The 24,792-nt window shown below is 44.1% G+C and overlaps 1 protein-coding gene across 4 annotated transcripts in view; it reads right to left on the reverse strand.

Moving 5' to 3' along the window:
- Positions 1-4,218: 4,218 nt before the first annotated feature.
- Positions 4,219-24,792, reverse strand: part of LOC112070965 (guanylate-binding protein 1-like) — a 103,539-nt gene continuing 82,965 nt past the window's right edge. For 2 of the 4 annotated variants that reach the window (XM_070439195.1, XM_070439196.1), the window contains exons 2-10: positions 20,159-20,353; positions 16,301-16,428; positions 16,033-16,142; positions 15,240-15,433; positions 11,605-11,847; positions 11,205-11,485; positions 7,354-7,566; positions 7,095-7,197; positions 4,669-5,193 (exon numbers count right to left, since the gene is read on the reverse strand). In XM_070439195.1, coding sequence (XP_070295296.1) covers positions 4,874-5,193; positions 7,095-7,197; positions 7,354-7,566; positions 11,205-11,485; positions 11,605-11,847; positions 15,240-15,433; positions 16,033-16,142; positions 16,301-16,428; positions 20,159-20,330 — 1,764 coding nt within the window. In that variant the 5' untranslated portion in view covers positions 20,331-20,353 and the 3' untranslated portion in view covers positions 4,669-4,873. Of the gene's footprint in view, positions 5,194-7,094; positions 7,198-7,353; positions 7,567-11,204; positions 11,486-11,604; positions 11,848-15,239; positions 15,434-16,032; positions 16,143-16,300; positions 16,429-20,158; positions 20,354-21,039; positions 21,103-24,792 lie in introns of those variants that run through there. The other 2 variants (XM_070439197.1, XM_024138426.2) reach the window with 2 other exon arrangements.

Raw genomic sequence — 24,792 nt, forward strand, 5'->3', positions numbered from 1 at the left:
TTCCTGTGTGAGGCAGGGTCGTACTCTGCGAATGTTGTAGAGCATGAACCTACAGGAACGGGTCACCGCCTTGATGTTGGTTGAAGAACGACAGGGTGTTTGTCCAGGATCACGCCAAGGTTCTTAGCGCTCTGGGAGGAGGACACAATGGAGTTGTCAACCGTGATGGCAAGATCATGGAACGGGCAGTCCTTCCCCGGGAGGAAGAGCAGCTCCGTCTTGCCGAGGTTCAGCTTGAGGTGGTGATCCGTCATCCACACTGATATGTCTGCCAGACGCAGAGAATGCGATTCGCCACCTGGTTATCAGAATTGGGAAAGGAGAAGATTAATTGTGTGTCGTCTGCATAGCAATGATAGGAGAGAAATGTGAGGATATGAACAGAGCCAAGTGACTTGGTGTATAGCGAGAAATAGGAGAGGGCCTAGAAAGAGCCCTGGGGGACACCAGTGGTGAGAGCACAGTGGTGCGGAGACAGATCTCGCCACGCCACCTGGTAGGAGCGACCTGTCAGGTAGGACGCAATCCAAGCGTGGGCCGCGCCGGAGATGCCCAACTCGGAGAAGGGTGGAGAGGAGGAATCCGATGGTTCACAGTATCAAAGGCAGCCGATAGGTCTTAGAAGGATGAGAGCAGAGGAGAGAGAGTTAGCTTTAGCAGTGCGGAGCGCCTCCGTGACACAGAGAAGAGCAGTCTCAGTTGAATGACTAGTCTTGAAACCTGACTGATTTTGGATCAAAGGTTCATTCTGAGAGAGATAGCAGGAGAGCTGGGCCAAGGACGGCACGTTCAAGAGTTTTGGAGAGAAAAGAAGAAGGGATACTGGTCTGTAGTTGTTGACATCAGAGGGACGAGTGTAGGTTTTTTCAGAAGGGGTGCAACTCTCGCTCTCTTGAAGGCGGAAGGGACGTAGCCAGCGGTCAAGGATGAGTTGATGAGCGAGGTGAGGTAAGGGAGAAGGTCTCCGGAATGGTCTGGAGAAGAGAGGAGGGGATAGGGTCAAGCGGGCAGGTTGTTGGGCGGACGGCCGTCACAAGACGCAAGATTTCATCTGGAGAGAGAGGGGGAGAAAGAGGTCAAAGCACAGGGTAGGACAGTGTGAGCAGAACCAGGCGGTGTCGTTTTGACTTAGCAAACGAGGAGGAGAAGGTGGCAAAGAGCTTCCTAGGGTTAGAGGCAGATGCTTGGAATTTAGAGTGGGTAGAAAGTGGCTTTAGCAGCAGAGACAGAAGAGGAGAATGTAGACAGGAGGGAGTGAAAGGATGCAGGTCGCAGGGGGGCGAGTTTTTCCTCCATTTCCGCTCGGCTGCCCGGAGCCTGTTCTGTGAGCTCGCAATGAGTCGTCGAGCCACGGAGCAGGAGGGGAGGACGGAGCCGGCCTGGAGGATAGGGGACATAGAGAGTCAAAGGATGTAGACAAGGGAGGAGAGGAGGGTTGAGGAGGCAGAATCAGGAGATAGGTTGGAGAAGGTTTGAGCAGAGGGAAGAGATGTAGGATGGAAGAGGAGAGAGTAGCGGGGGAGAGAGAGCGAAGGTTGGGACGGCGCGATACCATCCGAGTAGGGGCAGTGTGGGAAGTGTTGGATGAGAGCGAGAGGGAAAAGGATACAAGGTAGTGGTCGGAGACTTGGAGGGGAGTTGCAATGAGATTAGTGGAAGAAACAGCATCTAGTAAAGATGAGGTCAAGCGTATTGCCTGCCTTGTGAGTAGGGGGAAAGGTGAGAGGGTGAGGTCAAAAGAGGAGAGGAGTGGAAAGAAGGAGGCAGAGAGGAATGAGTCAAAGGTAGACGTGGGGAGGTTAAAGTCACCCAGAATCTTGAGAGGTGAGCCATCCTCAGGAAAGGAGCTTATCAAGGCGTCAAGCTCATTGATGAACTCTCAGGGAACCTGGGGGGCGATAAATGATAAGGATGTTAAGCTTGAAAGGGCTGGTAACTGTGACAGCATGGAATTCAAAGGAGGCGATAGACAGATGGGTCAGGGGAGAAAGAGAGAATGTCCACTTGGGAGAGATGAGGATCCCAGTGCCACCACCCGCTGACCAGAAGCTCTCGGGGTGTGCGAGAACACGTGGGCAGACGAGGAGAGAGCAGTAGGAGTAGCAGTGTTATCTGTGGTAATCCATGTTTCCCGTAGTGCCAAGAAGTCGAGGGACTGGAGGGACGCATAGGCTGAGATGAACTCTGCCTTGTTGGCCGAGATCGGCAGTTCCAGAGGCTGCCGGAGACCTGGAACTCCACGTGGGTCGTGCGCGCTGGACCACCAGCAGCGGCCACGCGGTGTGAAGCGTTTGTATGGTCTGTGCAGAGAGGAGAGAAGAGGGATAGACAGACACATAGTTGACAGGCTACAGAAGAGGCTACGCTAATGCAGAGGAGATTGGAATGACAAGTGGACTACACGTCTCAAATGTTCAGAAAGTTAAACTTACGTTGCAAGAAATCTTATGACTAAAAATGATACAGTGCTGCTGAAGTAGGCTAGCTAGCAGTGGCTGCGTTGTTGACTTAGTTTGAAAGTGTAGCTGGCTAGGTAGCCTCGGTAACTGGCTAGGTAAGCTCGACAATTACTCAAAAACTACACAATTATCTTGACAGAAAGACAACTATGTAGCTAGCTAACACTACACTAACCAAGTCGTTCCGTTGAATGTAATAGTTTCTACAGTGCTGCTATTCGGTAGACGTTGGCTAGCTAGCAGTGTTTCCTACGTTAAGAAGGACGACAAATAGCTGGCTAGCTAACCCGGTTAATGCTGTCCACCTATTTACCGAGCTAACCTCGGTAATTAAGATAATCACTCTAAAACTACAACACTCTAAACTACACAATTATCTTGGATACGAAGACAGCAAAGACAACTATGTAGCTAGCTAACACTACACTAATCAAGTCGTTCCGTTGAGTGTAATAGTTTTCTACAGTGCTGCTATTCGAGACGGTGGACGTTGGCTAGCTGGCTAGCTGGCTAGCTGCTGGCCAGATAGCAGTGTTGACTACGTTAGACGACGAATTACGATAATTACGCAATTATCTTTGATACAAAGACGGCTATGTAGCTAGCTAAGAAGAAATTGCTAAGATCAGACAAATCAAAACCGTTGTACTATAATGAAATGTAATGAAAAGTTATACTACCTGCGGAGCGAAGTGCGAAATGCGACCGCTCGCTCCAACCCGGAAGTGACCGATATGGATTCTCCCCACTTCTCTCTCTCTCTTCTCCCCCACTTCTCTCTCTCTTCTCCCCTCTCTCTTTTCCTTTCCCCTCCCTTTCTCTCCCTCTCTCTCTCTCTTTTTCTCTCCCTCTCTCTTTTTCTTTCCCTCTCCCTCCCTCTCTCTTTTTCTTCTTTCCCTCTCCCTCCCTCTCTCTTTTTCTTTCCCTCTCCCTCCCCCTCTCTCTCTCTCTCTCTTCTTCTCCCCACTTCTCTCTCTCTTCTCCCCTCACTTCACTCTCTGTTCTCCCCCACTTCTCTCTCTCTTCTCTTACCCCACTTCGCTCTCTCTCGTCTCCCCCCTTTCCTTCTCTCGTCTCCCCCCGTTTCCCTCTCTCCTGCCCCCTTCAGGTGATGTGGGCTCGTTCTATGGATGTTACTCGGCCTCCCGAGTGGCTCAGCGGTCCAAGGCACTGCATCTCAGTTTGATTCCAGGCTGTATCACAACCACCGCACAATTGGCCCAGTGTCGTCCGGGTTAGGGTTTGGCCAGAGTAGGCTGTCATTGTAAAAAATAATTASTTCTTAACTGACTTGCCAAGTTTAATAATGGTTAAATACAAAGTGTTGTTCCTGCCTTCTCTGGGCCGTATGTCCCCTACTGGGAGCCCAGTGTACGAGGGTGAGGGACTTAAACCTATTCACATTGCCCCCTCCACACACCACTGCCACTCTCTGTTGTAATCTATGCATAGTCACTTTAATTAACTCTACCTACATGTACAGTTGAAGTCRGAAGTTTACATACACCTAAGCCAAATACATTTAAACTCAGTTTTTYACAATTCCTGACATTTAATCCGAGTAAAAATTCCCCGTTTTAGGTCAGTTAGGATAACCACTTTATTTTAAGATTATAAATTGTCAGAATAATAGTATAGATTTATTTAAGCTTTTATTTAAGCTTTTATTTCTTTCATCACATTCCCAGTGTGTCAGAATATTGCATACACTCAATTAGTATTTGGTAGATATAAGTATTAAGATATAAGGTTCACAAGAGGTCAATCAATACAATTTATTTCATAAAGACCTTTTACATTAACAGTTGTCACACAGTGATTTACAGATACCCAGCCTAAAACCCCAAAGAGCAAGCAATGCAGAGGCAGAAGCACAGTGGCTATGAAAAACTCCCTAGAAGGCAGGAACCTAGGAAGAAACCTAAATAGGAACCAGGCTCATGTGGCCATGAACGGCAGATAGTTTTTCAAGACATTCAAACTTTCATAGATAACCAGCAGGGAGAGATAAACACAATGATGGTTATAGATAATATAATAACCAGATAAAAACAGCGATGGCTGTAGAGGACAAACACTTCAACTCTTCAAGACTCAATATCAGTTTACTTTTCATAGTCAGGCATTCTAAGTGGAGGGGAGTAGATCACATTACCATACAGAGTCGTTCAACAACTTGTACGGGGGCCTGTGATTTATTGTTGAGCGCTGACATTAATGCTTCCATCTTTTTGTTCTGTTCCTCAGCCTGCTGCTTGTAGTCATCCAGCAGATCCTTCTGATTCTGGGTATTGTAAAGGGCTTACATTTGTTACATATATATACTGTATGTTACAGGAGAAGGTCAATTTGGGAAATATATACATTTCCCGTAACAACTTTGAAACAGGAAAGGAGCCAGCATATATTACAAGTTAAATCAGTTGACAGACTGATTCTGGGTATTCCAATTGATATTTCTTCTTTATCTCCTCGATCTCTTGTCTCATCAGCTCAGCCTTCTCCTTATGGCCCATCTCCAGGAGATCTTTCTGCTCCTGCATCCTGCGGTCCAGAGTCATGTTGAACTCCTGCTGCTGTTGCTTCCTCTCCTTCTCCTTCATCTTCTTTTTCATCTCCTTCAAGTACTTCTTCTGGCCCCTGCCAATGTTCTCAATGGTGCGCTCCATCACTGTTTTTTGCTCATTCAATGCTGCCTTCTCCTGCTCCAGCTCAGCTGTTTTCTTCTTCTCAGCTGGAAGAGCCAAGGAGAGAGATAAATAAGTAGGAAAACTGGACAACTCATTTTCTCATACAGATTCATACACATTAAAACCCTCTAGAGTCTATTGGCACAACAGTGTGTCAATCTAAGTAACATAATACAAAAAATCCCGTTAAAATCTGGCAGATAAAGCTAGAGATATGTATTTTTGCATTGGGCTGCGTCTCAATCCACCACATCCACCTATGTTGCCATTCCGCATCAGAAGGTGGAAAGGGGCAGATCTACTGCGCTGTTTGTCAGATCAGGAGACATCCCGCAAATTGTTATTCTCATGCACTCTGACTTCGGTCACCAGTTGTACAGTGTTTCCTCCAACACATTGGTGCGGCTGGCTTCTGGGGTAAGAGAGCAGTGTGTCAAGAAGCAGTGAGGATGTTTCGAAGGACGCATGGCTCTCGACCTTCGCCTCTCCCGAGTCCATATGGGAGTTGCAGCGATGGGACAAGATTGGATGTCAATTGGATATCATGAAATTGGTGGGAAAAAGGGATAAAAAAACAAAAAAATTATAAATTATACAAAGCGTAACTAGGATAATTTTGGACATGAAGTAAGTGTCACCCCAAAACAGATTTTTGTGAGACTTGTGGTCGTGACTGCATAACAATGTAAATTAAGGTTGGGTTTGTTTCAATCTTGCCCACAGCTGGCAGCAATCAATTAATCATCAAATCAGAGTGCAGCTGCTTGAGACCCGGTCGTAATGGTCAATTTGGGTTGACTTTGGATATCCGTATAGGTACAGTTAGTTGAGCACCATATTGCTATACAGTACCTTCAGAAAGTATTCATACCCCTTGTTGTTGCTTTGCCACATTGTTTGCAGTATTACTTCAGTGCCTTGTTGCATACAGGATTTATGTTTTGGAATATTTGTATTTTGTTCAGGCTTCCTTCTTTTTACTCTGTAAATTAGGTTAGTATTGTGGAGTAACTACGATGTTGTTGATCCATTCTCAGTTTTCTCCTATCACAGCCATTCAATTCTGTAACTGTTTTAAAGTAACCATTAGCCTCATGATGAAATCCCTGACCAGTTTCCTTCCTCTCTGGCAACTGAGTTAGGAAGGACGCCTGTATCGTTGAAAAGACTGGCTGAATTGATACACCATCCAAAGTGTAATTAATAACTTTACCATAGTCAAACGGATATTCAATTTCTGCATTTATTATTTTTATTATCTACCAATAGATGTCGTTCTTTGCAAAGCATTGGAAAACCTCACTGGTCTTTGTGGTTGAATCTGTGTTTGAAATTCACTGCTCGACTGAGGGACCTTACAGATAATTGTATGTGTGGGGTACAGATATGAGTTATTCATTCAAAAATCAAGTTAAACACTATTATTCAGGCTTGCCATAACAAAAGGGTTGAATACTTACTGACTCAAGACATTTCAGCTAGTAATGCTTAATTAATTCGTATCTCATGTTAAAACCACAATTCAACTTTGACATTGTGGGGTATTGTGTGTAGCCAGTGACAAGACATCTGAATTTAATCAATTTTAAATTCAGGCTGTAACACAACAAATGTGGAAAAAGTCAAGGAGTGTGAATACTTTCTGAAGGCACTGTAAGTAAAATCTGATTTGCTTTGATTTTAGTTCTTTCATAATAGTAGATACTAACTAAATGCTTATTTGTCAAATCTGCCATTTATATGTTCTAGTCGGCCACCAATAATACAATCCAATTTGGATATATTTGGTTATTTTTACTCCATAATACTTAGAAGTTGTCATTTTGGGCGGGGCCTGGCATTAGGGCGGGGCCACCGGTCTTGTTTGCATCTTCTGAACATTAGCCTACAACAGTTGATTTATTATTTTATAACTGGAAGTAAAAAAGATTGAGGTGTGGCTTACCTTGGATTTCTTTCTCATTTTCCGTCAGTTTTTTGTCAGCTTGCAGGATGGAGTTGGACTCTGCACTCTTTCCTTTCAGGAACTGCTCCAGAACCTTCTCAGCCTGCAGAAAACACGCCTTATAGGTTGTTGCATTGAATTTGATTCAAACCGTAACCAGGTGACTGAAATTAGATGAAAACTGGTCATTACTGACTAATGATGGATGTTTTGATTCTCTAATACACCATGTTGTTGCTGTTTGGTTTCTAGCTCTTACCCTGACTCCTTTGTTGGGCTCGGCCCGGTACTGTGCCACTATGTTGTCATGGTGATTGCAGTATAGCTCATAGCCTCCTGGTGTGGCGTACGTCCCCTCCTTTATCCCCTGATCCATCGGAGCAGACAGATTCTCCAGAAGGGCCTTGCACTTCTTCTCTGAGGCATCCTTGTTTTGTTTGAAAAGGTCGGCGGAGTGGTTACCAATGGCCTCCTGAAAGATTTATTGGGAATTTTCAGAATCAGGTGTGTAGAATATGATAAAAGATCAGACAATTATAGATAGACAGTTCTAGAAAATGTTTATTACAGCATACTAACATTGGAGAATACAGTATATACACAACATGCGAAACGCAGGAGCTATAAGTCAACCTCAATACAATAATAACAAGTTGTAGATCAGATTGTTCTCTAAGAAGCAACATTTTATAGCATACAAGGTCAGGTTGACCTTCAGCTGACGCCAGCTTCAGACATGTGAAACCTGGGGCGACCTGATACTAGCTTCAGACATGTGGACCCTGGTATGAGCTGGTACTAGCTTCAGACATGTGAACCCTGGTATGAGCTGATACTAGCTTCAGACATGTGAAACCTGGTATGAGCTGATACTAGCTTCAGACATGTGAACCCTGGTATTGAGCTGATACCAGCTTCAGACATGTGAACCGCGGTATGAGCTGACACTAGCTTCAGACATGTGAAACTTGGGACGACCTGATACCAGCTTCAGACATGTGAACCCTGGTATGAGCTGATACTAGCTTCAGACATGTGGACCCTGGTATGAGCTGATACTAGCTTCAGACATGTGAAACCTGGTGTGAACCGACACTAGCTTCAGACATGTGGACCCTGGTATGAGCTGATACTAGCTTCAGACATGTGGACCCTGGTATGAGCTGATACTAGCTTCAGACATGTGAACCAGGGTATGCCAATAGTGATTAAGGGTTACATATTGGCTCCATATCTATATTAGGCTTTTATTCAATATAGTGTAATTTTTTATCCAATATTAAAAATCTAATCTGAGCAATGATTTTCACAGTAGTGTTCTTTTGTCTCTAAAAGTTAATTGATTGAGGAATTGCTGTCACGTTCCTGACCTGTTTTCCTTTGTCTTGTATTTATTTAGTTGGTCAGGGCGTGAGTTGGGTGGGTTTGTCTATGTGTGATTTTCTATGTTGGGATTTTGTGTTCGGCCTGGTATGATTCTCAATCAGAGGCAGCTGTCAATCGTTGTCCCTGATTGAGAATCATACTTAGGCAGCCTGGGTTTCACGTGTGTTTTGTGGGTGTTTGTCTTTCATGTCAGTATTCGTACCACACGGGACTGTTTTTCGGTTGTATTCTATTTGTTAATTTGTTTTCATGTTAGTGTTCAGTTTATTCATAATAAATCATGGATACTTTCCACTCTGCATCTTGGTCTGATCCCTACACCTCCTCTTCAGACGAAGAGGAGGAAATCTGCCGTTACAGAAACACCCACCAAAAAAGGATCAAGCAGAGTGGGAACAGACAGCAGCATCAGCAGAGACCGAAGACACAGGACTCATGGACTTGGGAGGAGATCCTGGACGGCAAGGGACCCTGGGCTCAGCCAGGGGAATATCGCCGTCCCAAGGCGGAGTTGGAGGCAGCGAAAGCAGAGAGGCGCTGGTATGAGGAGGCAGCGCGGCGACGCGGTTGGGAGCCCGAGAGTCAGACCCCAAAATTTCTTGGGGGGGCACACGCGGAGTGTGGCAAAGCCGGGTAGGAGACCTGAGCCAACTCCCCGTGCTTACCGTGGAGTGAGAGGGCGTTGTACTGGTCAGACACCGTGTTATGCGGTGGAGCGCACGGTGTCCCCAGTACGCGTGCTTAGCCCAGTGCGGGCTATTCCACCTCGCCGCACTGGTAGGGCTAGGTTGGGCATCGAGCCGGGTGTCAAGAAGCCGGCCCAACGCATCTGGCCTCCAGTGCGTCTCCTCGGGCCGGCGTACATGGCACCAGCCTTACAAATGGCGTCCCCGGTTCGCCAGCATAGCCCAGCGCGGGCTTTTCCACCTCGCCGCACTGGCAGGGCTACGGGGACTATTCAACCTGGTAAGGTTGGGCAGGCTCGGTGCTCAAGAGCGCGTGTCCTCCTTCACGGTCCGGTATATCCGGTGCCACCTCCACGCACCAGTCCTCCGGTGGCAGCCCCCCGCACCAGACTGTCTCTCCGGGTTCTCTCCCCAGTTGCTCCCACCTGTCCAGCGCTGTCCAGAGCATTCCTCTTCTCCAGCGCAGCCAGAGTCTCTCATCTGCCCAGCACTGTCTGAGCTGCCTGCCTGCACAGTACCGTCAGAGCTGTCCGTCTGTCCCGATCCGTCAGAGCTGTCCCGTCTGTCCCGAGCCGTCAGAGCTGCCCGTCTGTCCCGAGCCGTCAGAGCTGCCCGTCTGTCCCGAGCCGTCAGAGCTGCCCGTCTGTCCCGAGCCGTCAGAGCTCCCGTCTGTCCCGAGCCGTCAGAGCGTCCGCCAGCAACAGGAGCAGCCAGAAGCCTTCCGCCAGACAGGAGCAGCCAGAGCCGCCGCCAGACAGGAGCAGCCAAGAGCCTTCCGCCAAGACAGGAGCAGCCAGAGCTTCCGCCAGACAGAGCAGCCAGAGCCTTCCGCCAGACAGGAGCAGCCAGAGCTTCCGCCAGACAGGAGCAGCCAGAGCCTTCCGCCAGACAGGAGAGCCCAGAGCTTCCCCCAGACAGGAGTAGCAAGAGCCGTCAGCCAGCCATGAGCAGCCAGGGCCGTCAGCCAGATCCGCCAGAGCCAGCCAGCCAGGATCCGCCGACAGCCAGCCAGGACCGCCAGGGCCGCCAGCCAGCCAGGAGCTGCCAGAGCCAGCCAGCCAGGATCCGCCAGAGCCAGCCAGCCAGATCCGCCAGAGCCAGCCAGCCAGGAATCCGCCAGATCCAACCGCAGGATCCGCCAGCCAGCCAGGAGCTGCAGAGCCATCTGCAAGGTCCGGTGCTGCCCCTCAGTCCGGGGCTGCCCTCAGTCCGGGGTGCCCCTCAGTCGGGGCTGCCCTCAGTCCGGAGCCTGCCCCTCAGTCCGGAGCTGCCCCTTAAGTCCGGTGCTGTCCTTTAATCCAATGGGTTTATATGGAGGGTGGCCATTGGGAGGAGGCCACGGAGCGGGGATTGACTATGGTGGGGTGGGGACACGACCAGCGCCAGAGCCGCCACGTGGACAGACGCCCACCCAGACCCTCCTAGAGTTTTATGGTGGTGCGCCCGGAGTTTTGCACCTTAAGGGGGGGGTTCTGTCACGTTCCTGAACTGTTTTCCTTTGTCTTTTATTTATTTAGTTGGTCAGGGCGTGAGTTTGGGTGGGTTTTGTCTATGTGTGATTTTCTATGTTGGGATTTGTGTTCGGCCTGGTATGAACTCTCAATCAGAGGCAGCTGTCATCGTTGTCCCTGATTGAGAATCATACTTAGGCAGCCTGGGTTTCAACGTGTGTTTTGTGGGTGTTTGTCTTTTGTGTCAGTATTCGTACCACACGGCTTGTTTTTGTTGTAATTCTATTTGTTAATTTGTTTTCATGTTAGTGTTCAGTTTATTCATAATAAAYCATGGATACTTTCCACTCTGCATCTTGGTCCGATCCCTACACCTCCTCTTCAGACGAAGAGGAGGAAATCTGCCGTTACAATTGCACTGCTTGGTCATATTCCACCTGGTGTCCTTGGGTCCTACTGGTGTTACTGTTACAGGTGATTATCATTTTGTTGCATAAGCTAATCAATAATTTTTCTATTGAACGGCCTTGACGATGTTAAAAATGCATTGTGTGTACCAAGCACAGATCTAGAATGATGACGCTTACCACAAGAGCTTTCAAGAATTCCCCATTTTCGTCTTTGAAGGATCGCTTCATGAACGCCTCTGTGGCCTGGGTCTCTGAGCGAAGGTGGTTCTCTGACAGCTGATTGATGTCCACCGGGAATAAGGCCTTCACATCCTCCATTCCCTTCTGGTACACCGCCAGGCCCTTATCCACAGCAGCCTGATTCTCAATTTTAGCCATGGCCAACACAGCATTCTCCAGACAGGGCACATTGCCTTTGGCTATGGTATCCACATAGGTGGTGACCAAGTGCCCCAGCACTGCAATCAGACAGGTGTGAGGAAAAATATGAATGTTTGAATTTAGTGCACAATACAATTCAGAATCAATAACTGTATCAATTTTCACATACTGTACTGTAGGTAGATATCTGACTCACTCTCTCCAGTCAATGTGTGTCCCCCTATAACAGTTTTCGTACGGCTCTCCTGGAAAATGAAGCGGCAGAAAGTATCTGCGACCTCTCTGAAGCTTTCAGAAAGCTCAGCCTCGTCCATGGAGTCCAGTCGGTGCACGTTGTCAGGAGTTGTAGGGGAGGGGAACACAAAACACTTGCGTGAGGGGAAGAAGTTCCGGATGCACTCTCGCGGGAGGTTGTAGTCATTGATCTTGTTACTAGTACCTGAAAGATAACATGGGCATTACTAGATTTTATAGTACAAGCAGATCTTGGGTACGTCCCAATAATATATCCTTTATCCTCCAACCTATCAGAGCTCTTACAGCATGAACTGACATGTTGTCCTCCCAATCATAGGATCAGAGAATGAATCTACTACTGATAGCATAAGTTACAGCTAGCTAGCACTGCAGTGTATGAAGTAGGGTGAGTAATTGACTCAAAGAGAAAGACAATAGTTTAACAGTTTTGAACAAATTCATTTCTTTAAAAATGAAGGAGAAGCGATAGAGAGAGTGTATATTTTGTTGTATTTTTTCTACTTTCACTTAGCTAGTGAATGCAGCTAGTTAGATTATCCTACACAAACAACTGGCTAAAACAGAGAGGGATGCTATGTTACCTAGCTGATTGTCTATCCAACACTGGAACTCTTCCAAGGTAAGATTTTGGTTTTACTAATTTATTCCCACCGGGGCCCGCCGGTTTAACTGCTAAACTGCTTGCTGACTGTTAACTGTTACGTTACTGTATGAATGTAGCGGGTTTAGTAACACGGTTATGATATGAAGGCTTGGCTTGGATTTTTGTTGTTGTTGTCTGGTCACAGACAGCTCATGCGTTGTGCACTGAAGTCTACAAGTGAAGGGAAAATGGTGACAGGTGGAGAGCGTGTAGACGCGAGAAGGAATTATATATTTGTATGTATATATATATATAAAATGAGCAAAATGATCATGCAGTTTGTATGTGGCTGCTATGAAAGTGAACAGTGTTTGCGTGTGATCAGGGCTGTATTCATTCCACCGATTCTGTTGAAAAACATTTCTTAAGCTTTCTGCCAATATCAGATATGTCTCCTGAGAAATGCTCTTGTTACTTACAACCTCATGCTAATTGCATTAGCCTACGTTAGCTCAACCGTCCCGTGGAAGGGACACCGATCCCGAAGAAGTAATTAAACTGGGTGAATGGAATATGAATGACCGTCATCCAATATGCTGTAATAGAAATCAGGCCATGCTCATGAAAAAAAAGAATCTTCCTCCCTCGTCTTAAACGTCACCGACCGCCTCTGTTTCATTCATCTGCTTGATCTTATATTTAGCATCACATTGAAGTGTTTTACCACGTTCTTTTCAGGTAGAACAACAACTTGAGATAAACAGTTGCATTCGTGAGATTTATTTCAAATGTTAAAAAATGTTTAAATACGGTCTGACTTAACAGAAACCTGATAAAAAATGAATTCCTAAAAATGCTGTAAGTCCAGAAATTGTTTGCGCAGTGGGAAATAAATATCCAACTACTCAGTGACAACTGTGTGGAGTTTGTGACAGCAACTATGTGATCTTATTACAGTATTATAGACACTATGTCCTGGGATTTCCTGGGATTTTCTATGTAGTAGAACCCCTTACAGTATTATAGCCACTATGTCCTGGGATTTACTATGATCTTCTATGTAGAAGAAACCCGTACAGTATTATAGACACTATGACCTGGGATTTACTATGATCTTCTATGTAGAAGAAACCCTTACAGTATTACAGACACTATGTCCTGGGATTTACTATGATCTTCTATGTAGAAGAAACCCTTACAGTATTACAGACACTATGTCCTGGGATTTACTATGATCTGCTATGTAGAAGAAACCCTCACTTTCTAACGACTCTTGTGTAACTTACATGTGTGTGTTTGTGTCTCAGCTTTTCATATTGGGATCATAATAGTCTGTAGCTCAAACTGTTCAGACATTACAGACATTTTTTTGTTAGGAGAACCGTTTTTGGTATCCACCCTTGTCACACAAACACCACTCTTTCAGCGTCCATTAATCTCACAGGTTAATGGTTGGTATCTGCGGATGCAGAAGGTATAGACACATCCGATTAAAAAGTATGTAGCTCAAAAATAAAGCGGTTGGAAGTATTAAATCACAACAGTCTGATTTTGGGACTCAAAGCGAGTCCCTACCCGCGCCCCCACCTGGCTCCTGGGCGCTCTGTTGCCAGTTAGGGTGAGGCTACTTGAAGTGAGAGGGCAGCCAGGTTCGGTGGGTACTCCTCGCTGCCTGTACCTGCCTCGGTCAAGCACCGTTTGCCTCTCTTCCCAGACATGTTGATGAACGGTCCGGTCCCACCCCAGTAAACCGTTTCCTACTTGGACTTTTGAGACTGGGCTAACTAAACAAACACTGCATATAACTAGCTATTCCTACCTGCCCACGGTGGAGTTGCTGGGGTAGCTCTCTTGTTAAGAATACGTGGCGTAAAGTCACTTGGTTATTCTAAATAGACTGCATCGGTCAAAGATGCTAGCTTAGGTTAAACAGGTATAGCAGGTTATACAGTTTCGTGGAAACACTACGTATGTTGGAAGCTTGTCTATGTTTAATGTTCCTCCCCTTTGTTACCCCACGTTCCACGGTGTCCACGGGGTTCAGGGGCTATATCAATCTCTCCAGGGTGAGAGTGAGAAGTTGGGTATTTGTCCACAACGGGGCGCCCCTCCCCCATGGGTGGCTCATTACTGAGATTCATTGCTGATCCCTGCCTGTATCTCACTGGTCTCTGGTGTCTCGTGATACAGGTTATGGTCTCTATAGGTGATTAGTTGTTGGTAGTGGAGTTGAGGGAACGAGCAGGGTTGGACACGCCCACCCTATTATCCCACACAAAGTCTCTGTGGTTCATATGAGCCCCCAAATGAGCTGTCTGTCTCCAGCTCAACTCTTTTCATTCCTGGGAATTAGGTCTGTTACAACAGCTGTCTGTCCCATTCCCAGCTATGTTACAATGTATTTTGTTGCCAGTAGCAATGACTGGTCGGTAGGGTAACCTCCATGATAAGGCTTTTTCCCCAGGTCTATTTTTAATGCATGCCTTCCAGCGCTGGGTGCCAGACGGTTTCCAGAACGCATCTTACCACCTAAACCGAGTGAGGCTCTAGGCTCGTCACTGATCGCCAGAGCCTGTGTACCCAGAGTGGGCTAGGCTTTAGGCAAACCTTGGTACATGAACACAGGTTTTTCAACTGAGATCCACAGTGTTCACGGGTGTAAAAACTGTTGTGTATCCCACATATGAGTTAGATGAAGTGTCCCATCTCCACATTCAGACACACAGTTGTCAAGAGTGGTGGAAGAATCTCTCCCAGTCCCAGGACTTCATTGGCCTTATCAGGCATGATTGTAGATCCTTCATCTGAATTCGCGAGAGTGCGACTCCCCATAGTATGTTGTACTCCTTCAGGGAACAGTAGTTATAGTCATAACACTACGCTTTGCATCATACCGTGGTATATTGTCTGATATACACACAGCTGGAATGCTGTTTAAGCCAATCAGCATCTAGGTTTCAAACTACCTGGTTTATATTAATGAAAATCACCTTTCTTGAGTTGCAGGGAATTCTCCAGATACTGGTCTGGAGTGATTTCTCTGCCGTCGATCTCGAGCTTTAGAGTGAAATCTCTGACGGTCCACACAAAATTAGGGAAGAACTGCATAAACTGGGTGCCCTCTTCCTCCTCATCGTCAGTGGAAGACTTCACCTTGATCATCTCGGTTAGCTCGTTCACATATCTGTAGGACCGGTTGAGGATTCATACAGGAGTTCCCAAAGCTCATGTCAGTGTCATGCACAGTTTGTGTAGAGGGACTTGAATTTCAGGGAAGTTACAAACAAACAAAATAATTAATTTTCAGTTTAGATTTCAGCTGACACAGCAATGTCATTTGTTTGAAAGTCACAGACATTGCTTTTAGTCAACACCAGCTCTTCATGTTCACTAAAGCTAAGAATCAATCCCGGAAACCGGCATCTTGAGATTTCTCAAACCCTTTACAGTTTCCAGAGAAATAAATTACTACGTCGAACTGATAAACACGACATATGAAACTTGCATGTAGTATATTTAATTAAACGGAACATATTTAGTTGGCGAATTATGAACATTTAAATTCTCTACCATATCAGTGATTAGGTCTAGCCTACAATTAAATAATGTTAAAAATATACATACAAATTCATGAAAATGTCCATCACAATTAGCTAGGCTACCACTAATATGTCTGAAATGACTGTAAAAAGTCTTACAAACAAACTATCATATCAAATACCACAACAGATTATGTCCACAAGACGCCACAGAATGGAGAAACATTTTAACCCAAAAGGATACTGAAGCTTCTCCACAGCATCATTGTTGATGGTCCCTTGACTGTTGTAGACCAGAGTACTGCTTAACAGAATGGCCAGGGAGAAGATCCAGGCATCATTCTTAGAATCCCCCTGAAACAAGTATCACAACATGTATTGGATCTCTGACTAAGTAATCATCTCATTTAAATGATGAGTGTGCAGATATGTGTTCACTGTGCTTTGTTGGTAAATGAAGGAATGTGAATCTTTAATGTGGATTGTAAAGAGATTGAACTTTGACCTCCCACCTTCTCCACGTCCCCCAGCCCCTCTGTATCCAGCAGCACCAGGGTGTGGTCTGTTTTTTCAGGATGAGGGACACACCACATCCAGATGCCCTTAGTCTTGGACTGGATGGTGTTTCCAAGGGCAAAACCTTAATCAACAGAGATTATTGAGGACATTTACAGTATAAATATTAAACCAGCTTATAACACTGTTACAGAGCTGGACCAGAGCTACCGCAGACCAGAACTAGCTAGCTACTAGCTAAGCCTTAGACCAGAGTTAGTTAGTGTGGACCAGAACTAGCTAACTACTAGCAAATCCTTAGACCAGAGTTAGTTAGTGCGGACCAGAACTAGCTAGCTACTAGCAAAGCCCTAGACCAGAGTTAGTTAGTGTGGACCAGAACTACTGCAGACCAGAACTAGCTAACTACTAGCAAAGCCCTAGATCAGAGTTAGTTAGTGCAGACCAGAACTACTGCAGACCAGAGCTAGGGGGGGAGGGGGAGATAGTTGCACCATTTTATGGGACAAAAAGTATTGGTACAATATTTATCTGTTTTCATGGTAGCATCCACATTAATGTACACGTGTTAAGAAACATATTATTTTGTTATTTACAATAAAAGTGACTCCAAAATGACACAATGCATTATTTACCATTAATTTCCATTTGGCACAAAATAATCTGAAACGCAACCTAGTCAGTTGTACAACTCAATGCATTCAACTGAGATGTGTCTTCCTTATTTAACCAAACCCCTTACCTTTTTAATTACTATGTAGTTACAATGTAACAACCTTTGCAGACAACAGACTAACCAGGAGAAATTAGGAGACAAGAGAACATTTTTCAGTTTGACTTCTCTTTAAAAAGGTTTTCAAAGTTGAGAAAGTAACTTCAGAAGCCAGCAGATTTCATTATTTAACCAACAGCTGCAAATTCCAATAAAACAACAATATGTTTTAAATTCACGTTCCTTGTCTTGTCTAACAACACTATCATGAATCTAGTAAATATGTTTGTGGTTCAGAGTGCAGTATTTATTTAGTTTAATAAGGGAGATGGAGATGACAGGTTATGATTGTAACCATGGTGATTTTTATTTATTTGTTTTTCTTTCTCAAAGCAAAGGGAAAGATGATTTTTAGATCTGTAAGGAAAATATTTTCATGACTTTATATATATACTATACTTTATATAGCTAATTTACTACATGTATTTTGTTTTTGGTAAATTGTCTGCTTTTTGTGCTTTGGATTTAGTTTACATAGGCCTATGTAACAACAAATGTCAATATTATACAATTCCAAAGTAGTTATTGTCTTTTGTTTCATATTAGTTCACTGTTTACTGTTCTACGTTTCATCCTTGTTACTTTGCAGAGGCCAAAAAACTATCATGGTCATTGGAGAGGCCAATAAACTCTCATGGCCATTGTTTGTTTGTGGGTCTCAACTCTGCCTTTGTCTCCAAAGTGTTACTGTTGGCATTGTGTGTGTCCTTCACACCTTCTATGTGAGTCACTGCACAGATAAAGTTCAGGCTTGGTGTTTTTACTTCACAGTAATGTTGTTTTGTAAATTTAGTCAACTGTAATTCTGTGTGTCTTACAACAATATATCCCTTTATTTGATTCACTACAGAGTGGAGGATGCAGAGGATTTGAATGATGACATTTGGGAGCCACCCCTCCCCAACAAGCTGCTTTTAGTGAAACAGAAGGACACTAGGGAAGTAACCATGCTCACCACACAGCACAAGGCATTCAATAACAACCATGTCTCAAGGAGGGTGAAAAGGGAAGAATGTCCCCATTCCTGTTTCTGTGAAGGACTGCAATGCCAGCATGGGGGCGTGTCAACCTATCTGATGCTCTGATAGGCTACTACCAGGTCCTCCACAAGACCAGGAAGTGGTATAAGACTTTTTTTAACCACTTTGTGGACATTACTAAATTAAATGCTTTCATTCTCCACAAGCAAATTTCCAAAGCAAAAAGTCAAACCCCTCTCTCCCAGTTGGCCTTCCGATAACAGCTGGTGTGGGAAATGGCTGAATTGGGGGCCCAAAGAAACCTCACAACCATCACAAGACCCACCTCCCCCTCAAAGTGAGTGTCACTATCCAACACACATGCCAAATGACAAAAAGAAAGAACTGCAGGCATTTCACTAAACACAGACAGGAAAAAAGGGTGCAACGCCAGATCTTCTGTCCGAAATGCCAGTTCTCTTTTTGTTTCCTGGCAGAGAGGGCCTCCTTCAAAGACTAACACTAGACAAGCTACGGTGAAAGTGAAATCTAATCATCTACACCTGAGATGTAAAACAAACACGAACGCCATTTTGTAAATAGTTCAGCTTATGTCTATTTTTGCACTTCTTTTAGTGAAGGATACATGTGTAACCAAGTTTGTGTTTGATAAGACATGTTGATATATTCTTTAATGTACATCTGTTGCTTTTATATTGTTTTGTAAACAGTTCATTTGTACGTGGGGCCAATACATTGGATATGCCTAGGCTAAACATTCAGGCACTTTGGAGAGGCACTTTGCACTTTGGAGAGGTTGAAAATCCATTTGGATATTCCTTGTATGTCCCCCGACACCACCACAACGTTTGAGAGAGGTTGGGATTGTAGAAATTAAGTTTTTATAGTGAACAATAACTTTTAGGCACATCCAGAGTGTAAAAACAGTCCAAATACCACATTCAGACAATTTTGAAAGGTTGAAAGGGCACATGAATGTACCCTGGATATCCCATAACACCACCACAGTTTGAGTGAGGTTCTGCCCCTGAACAAGGCAGTTAACCCACTGTTCCCTGGTAGGCCGTCGTTGTAAATAAGAATTTGTTCTTAATGTAACAGTATTGCTTCCGTTCCTTTCCTCGCCCCTACCTGGGCTCGGACCAGGGACCCTCTGCACACATAGACAACCGCCTCCCACGAAGCATCGTTACCCATCGCTCCACAAAAGCCGTGCAGAGCAAGGGGACAACTACTTCAAGGTCTCAGAGCGAATGACGTCACCGATTGAAACGCTATTAGCGCGCACCACCGCTAGCTAGCTAGCCATTTCACATCGGTAACATTAACTGACTTGCCTAGTTAAATAAAGGTTAAATAAAATTAAAAATATGGTAGAAATATGGTAGATATTGTGTTTTTATACTGAACAAATAGCATTTAGGGATTACAGATATGTATTAGCACTGGAATTATCTAATTTACAGACATCTGCCACTTTGGAGAGGTTTAGGGACACTTGGAAACGTCCAGTGACCACACCTGACACCTTTAACTAAAACATCTGCCCATTTCTAGTTGTTAGGTCTATCAAGCCCGTGTATTTCTGATATTGTTCACATGATGTGGATGCCTTCTGATGTGTTTCCAGCTCTGGGAATCAATAATTCACTTATAGCTTGTCAATGAAAGATGACTTTCAAAATACAAAATAAACGGTTATTTTGTGTGTGCTTGATCTTGTGTATTCTAAACTATGTAACTCCTATCTATCTTCTGATAATTTCCTTATAATCTCCCAGATCTCCTTTTTCCAAATATACCAAGTGTTGGCATGTCAGAATCATCTAATTACATATGAATGGCAGTTACATTTGGGTATGTCTAATTTGGCGGAAATCAACATTTTGCCGTTAAATCTAAGAGGTTAAGCACAGTTAATGTCTTCCTGCCATACAAATATTATACGAGTTTCAGGAATCCCTGTCCTACTATCTTTCTACAGTTATTACTGTGTAGTTACAAAGTAGTAGGGGAAACTTAATGTACAGTGTTACCAAAAAAGACTGAGGCACAGATGATGTCGAAACCTGTTTGTAAAGTAAGATATAATTGTCTCTCACCTCTTCTCTTCTGAGCCAGCTTGTTCATGAGGTAGGACTTTCCGGTGCGATACAGCCCGACCACCGMCACAACTACGACTTTCTGTTTCAGTTCCTTCAGGTAGTCGATGGCCTCTGGTTCTACGCAAAGTTCTCCGTCGGCGTTTTTAACGAGGCACATTGGGGAGTCCATGGTCAAGTGGCTTCACAAGATCACTTAAAAGTAAATGGTTGATACAAGTTCATCATCATTAATACTTATTTTACCTCTATGATGCTATTCCTTGTCTGGTCAAAAGCAAAATACAATACATTTTGACATCAAACCATTTAAATTCCAATAATGATCTGTAACAATAATAAATAGTAAATAGTTTGACAGCAACTAAAGACAATTCTAWTGCAGGGATCTCCTGCTCCAGTCCAGTAGTGACTTGTTCTACAGGCTTGTATTGTAGTCCAGCACTAACATGCCTCGTCCAAAATATCAAGGTCCAGACTGAAGATCATCATTAGTAGATCATTTGACACAGGTTTGTTATTGCGTTTGTCTGCCAGAGTGATAATAAGACATGAGAACAATTCTACAGCCAAATCAGGGTGGGGTGTGCAGCTGATATAGATAAACTCAGAAAAATATTGATCATGAAGGAACGCCTGGGGTGAGACATTTTATAAATGTCTCTTCATAATTATACAACGATCAGACTTTCAGTTTGGTATCTTTAGTACAAGCAATAGGAAAGTGGTCGCTGAAATCATTTTAAAAAACACCACTGCTCTTATGGAGTCAATTTATCAGGATTAGGTCAACCAGCGAAGAGTTTGAAGATTATTTTTTCCCATGAAAACCTAAGGTTTTGGAAATCAGAAGTCAGGTTAAAGTCAGGCTTGATACTCACATATACTCGTAGTTTCGCTGAGAGTCAAGGATCCTCTGCAATGGCAAAAGCACTAAGCAGCAGGCTATTGAAAGGCTGCAGACACTGAAAGTGAAAGTAGCCTCCTGTCTGATGAACTCTTTCATTATGTATGTATTACAAGAACCCATCATAACAGCAACTGCTGTGGGAAACTACCCCAGATTCTAAGTGCCTTGTATTCATGGGGGGAATTTTGTGGTGATAATGTTTTGTGGAAGGGAGATGTAGAATTTTTTTGGGTCCGTGCTACAGACGGCTATATCGGTCCACTAATACAGAACTAGCAAAGGCACAGTGCACTATTTTTGTGAGAAAGAAAAGTTTTTTTTCTCAAAATTTATGAGTTTTTATGAATAGATCTTTTTTATTCTGATTTCAGGGGTGCTGCAGCACCATCAGCAACCTTTCTTCCTTGTTGCAATGGTCCTAATGTACTATGCGTTTTGACAAAAGGTTTATCAAGAAAAAAGTCCTAAAGGACAAATTCAAGGCAGAAAGGAGATGGAGGACTCAACAAAAAAATGCAGAGATGAATTTCTTATTTGCTCAGTTTTAATCCATTGTTAGTGTCAAGAGAGGAGAGGTGAATAGTCTGTAGTGCTAGTAAGACTAGAGTATAGACAGTAGGGGAAAAATACCTTCAGTGGTTATTTCCACGGGGCTCAAACGTTCATTAAATATTGTCCGGTTGGTGGGTGAATGGGTGGCGGTCTGATTGAATAAAGAGAAAAAAATCCATAAATAAATCATAATTCTTGATGAATTTATGTCGGTTTTCTCTTTCATTATTTTTATCTATCTGGCATTAGTGTTCAAGCCTACATTTTAGGGCCTAATTTTACTCACACCAAATAGCCTACAAGCCAATCCCCAAATGCTTTTGTCAATGATTGATACGAGTTAATCCTCATTAGTTAATTAAATAATATGACATATTTGAGTACTGCATATTAAATAAAATAAATTCAGACCGGAGTGCACACTGGACATTCAGACTGAGTTGGGTTGATTTGAGCGTTCTGGCCTTACAACTGCAGTCAAGCACCCAAGCTAACGTTTGCTAGCTTGCTAGCTACTTCCAGAGCAAGTGACTTCCAGACACAAATGAGACCACTCTGACCATTTTACTCGCCCTAGCAGAGCTGGTTAGGCAGTTTTCGAGTTAACCAGAGCGTTGGTGACTAACTGTGCTGCTGGAAAGAGAGAGACACCGGCCATATTCAACTAGTGTTGAGCGCAAGTCAATTCATTATTCTACGCTCTGGTACACTGTCTCTCTCTGTCTCTCTCTCTGTGTATCTCTGTCTCTCTCTCTGTGTATCTCTGTCTCTCTCTCTCTGTCTCTTTCTCTCTCTCTGTCTCTCTGTTTCTCTGTCTCTCTGTCTCTCTCTCTCTGTCTCTCTGCCTCTTTCGTCTTGTCTCAGCCAGTGATGTCCTAGAAACTGGGGAAGGACACACCAGCCTGCTAGCCTCTCGAGGTGTACATCCGGTTATATTATACAAGTTATATTATAGCTGGGGCGGTGGTGCGCTGGCTGGAAGATAACCTGGGAATCATCCAGTCCTCCTCAGAGATAGGTGAGCTCTGCTCTGCAACACACCAGACATCTAGAAGGTGTATACTATCATAGAAATATAATCCATAGAACGGGCCTCCCCATTCAACTCAATGGCATAAAGGGTAGACTGGCAGGCATTAGCAGTGTAACATAATTCTATGATGAATATTTACTAAAGACCCTCCTCATACACATCTCTCTCTCTCTCTTTTTTTCTCTCTTTTTTTCTCTTTTCTCTCTCTCCTTTTCTCTCTCTCCTTTTCTCATTTTCTCTCTCATTTTCTCATTTTCTCTCTCTCTCTCTTTTTCTCTCCCTCTCTCTCTCTTTTTTTCTCTCTCTCTTTTTTTCTCTCTCTTTCTCTCTCTCTCTCTCTCTCTCAACCCTCCTCCTCTCACAGAGAAGCTGGCAGGTGATGTGGGCTCGTTCTATGGATATTACTTTGTTCCTGCCTTCTCTGGGCTGTACGCCCTCTACTGGGAGCTCAGTGCACGAGGTTGAGTGACTTCAACCTTTAAAACTACCTCAAGCTGCGGAAATACTTGCAACACCAAAAGTTAATGTTTGTATGTAGGAGGAATGTATATTATGGGGTCAGTGGAGGGTGGATAAGAAGTATGGGCCTGGAAAATGACTAAGTAAGGGAAAAGGCAATCACGTCGTTGATACGGGTGGATAGCTGTGGATTAGTGAGGAACGTGGGCCGAGGTCAGGTCACATGAAGGCAGAAGGAACAGTTTTATTCGACACATCACTTAACTTCCTGCCTACAGTAGCAACAAAAAATGTCATGTTTAGACAAACGGAGGAGGCCCCAGCTAAAGGGGGTATAAATACTGGTACTGGTGGGAACATGTTTTTGTCTTGGCAGCTGTTGGACCCATTGAGTGAATAAACTTGGTTTGAGCTAGTTGTCCGTTTAGTTTTTCAAACTGTTTGTGTGTTGAGGATGTAGTCATTCTCCCAGAGTTATTATTTTGAAACAGTTGCTCATAACTGCTTCCATCGTGTGCACAATATCCGAATTACAGCGCAGAGTGTGGCGTTAAAGTTGATCTTCCATTCTCTTGCCTTTCAAAGAGGTTGTGATGGTTTGTTTTGTATTGTTCTTCTCCAGAGTATTTGTGTTATATTTCCTACATTCAACTTTCACATTTTTCAAAACGTCAAAGTGTTTCTTTGGAAATGAATACAGATATGCATATCTTGCTTCAGATGGCTGAGCTAACAGACAGTTAGATTGTGGGTATGTCATTTGGGAGAACATTTGAAAAAAAGGGGGTGCTATCCCTAAGAAGTGTCTACACCCAAGCCATAAGACTGTGAACAATTTAATGAAATGGCACTGGCTATGTTAATATTGACCCCCTCTTCCTTTGTACCAAGAATATGCCATAATCTTGCTTTAGCTAGGCCGTGAGTTACAGACACGTTAGATTTGGGGTGAAAATGTGAAAAAAGGGACTATCCCTAAGAATTTAACAGCTTCTAATGCCCAGCTTCTAATGGCCACTGGACTATTTACATCTGACTCTCCTTTGTTTTGTACACTGCTGCTACACTGCTGCTACTCACTTTTTTTACCTATGCACAGTCACTTCACCCTTACCTACATGTACAAAATACCTCTATCCTTACCCCCTCACATTGACTCAGTACCTGGTACCACTGTATAATAGCCTCGTTATTGTAATGTGTTAATTTTTTTTATTTTTTTTACTTTTGTTTATTTGTAAATATTTTCTTAACTCTTCTTGAACTGCACTGTTTAAGGGCTTGTAAGTAAGAATTTCACTGTAAGGTCTACCGTGTTGTATTCGGCGCGCATGTGACAATAAGAGTTGGATTTGATTTTATAATGGCGTAGCATGCTAAAATGCAGCTAGCATGCTAAATGGCAGCTAGCATACAAAAGGGCAGCTTAGGCCCATCTAAATGGCAGCTAGCATGCTAAATGGCAGCTAGCATGCTAAATGGCAGCTAGCATACTAAATGGCAAGCTAGCATGCGTAAATGGCAGCTAGCATACTAAATGGCAGCTAGCAGGCTAAATGGCAGCTAGCATACTAAATGGCAGCTAGCATGCTAGCTGCAGCTATAGACTTCCAGTCATTGCTCCAGGGCTTTAGTTGCCAAATGCTGAACTATCCCTATCAAACATTCAAAGTAAATACG

This window comes from Salvelinus sp. IW2-2015, unplaced genomic scaffold, assembly GCF_002910315.2.
Source record: "Salvelinus sp. IW2-2015 unplaced genomic scaffold, ASM291031v2 Un_scaffold1476, whole genome shotgun sequence".
NCBI lineage: Eukaryota > Metazoa > Chordata > Actinopteri > Salmoniformes > Salmonidae > Salvelinus > Salvelinus sp. IW2-2015.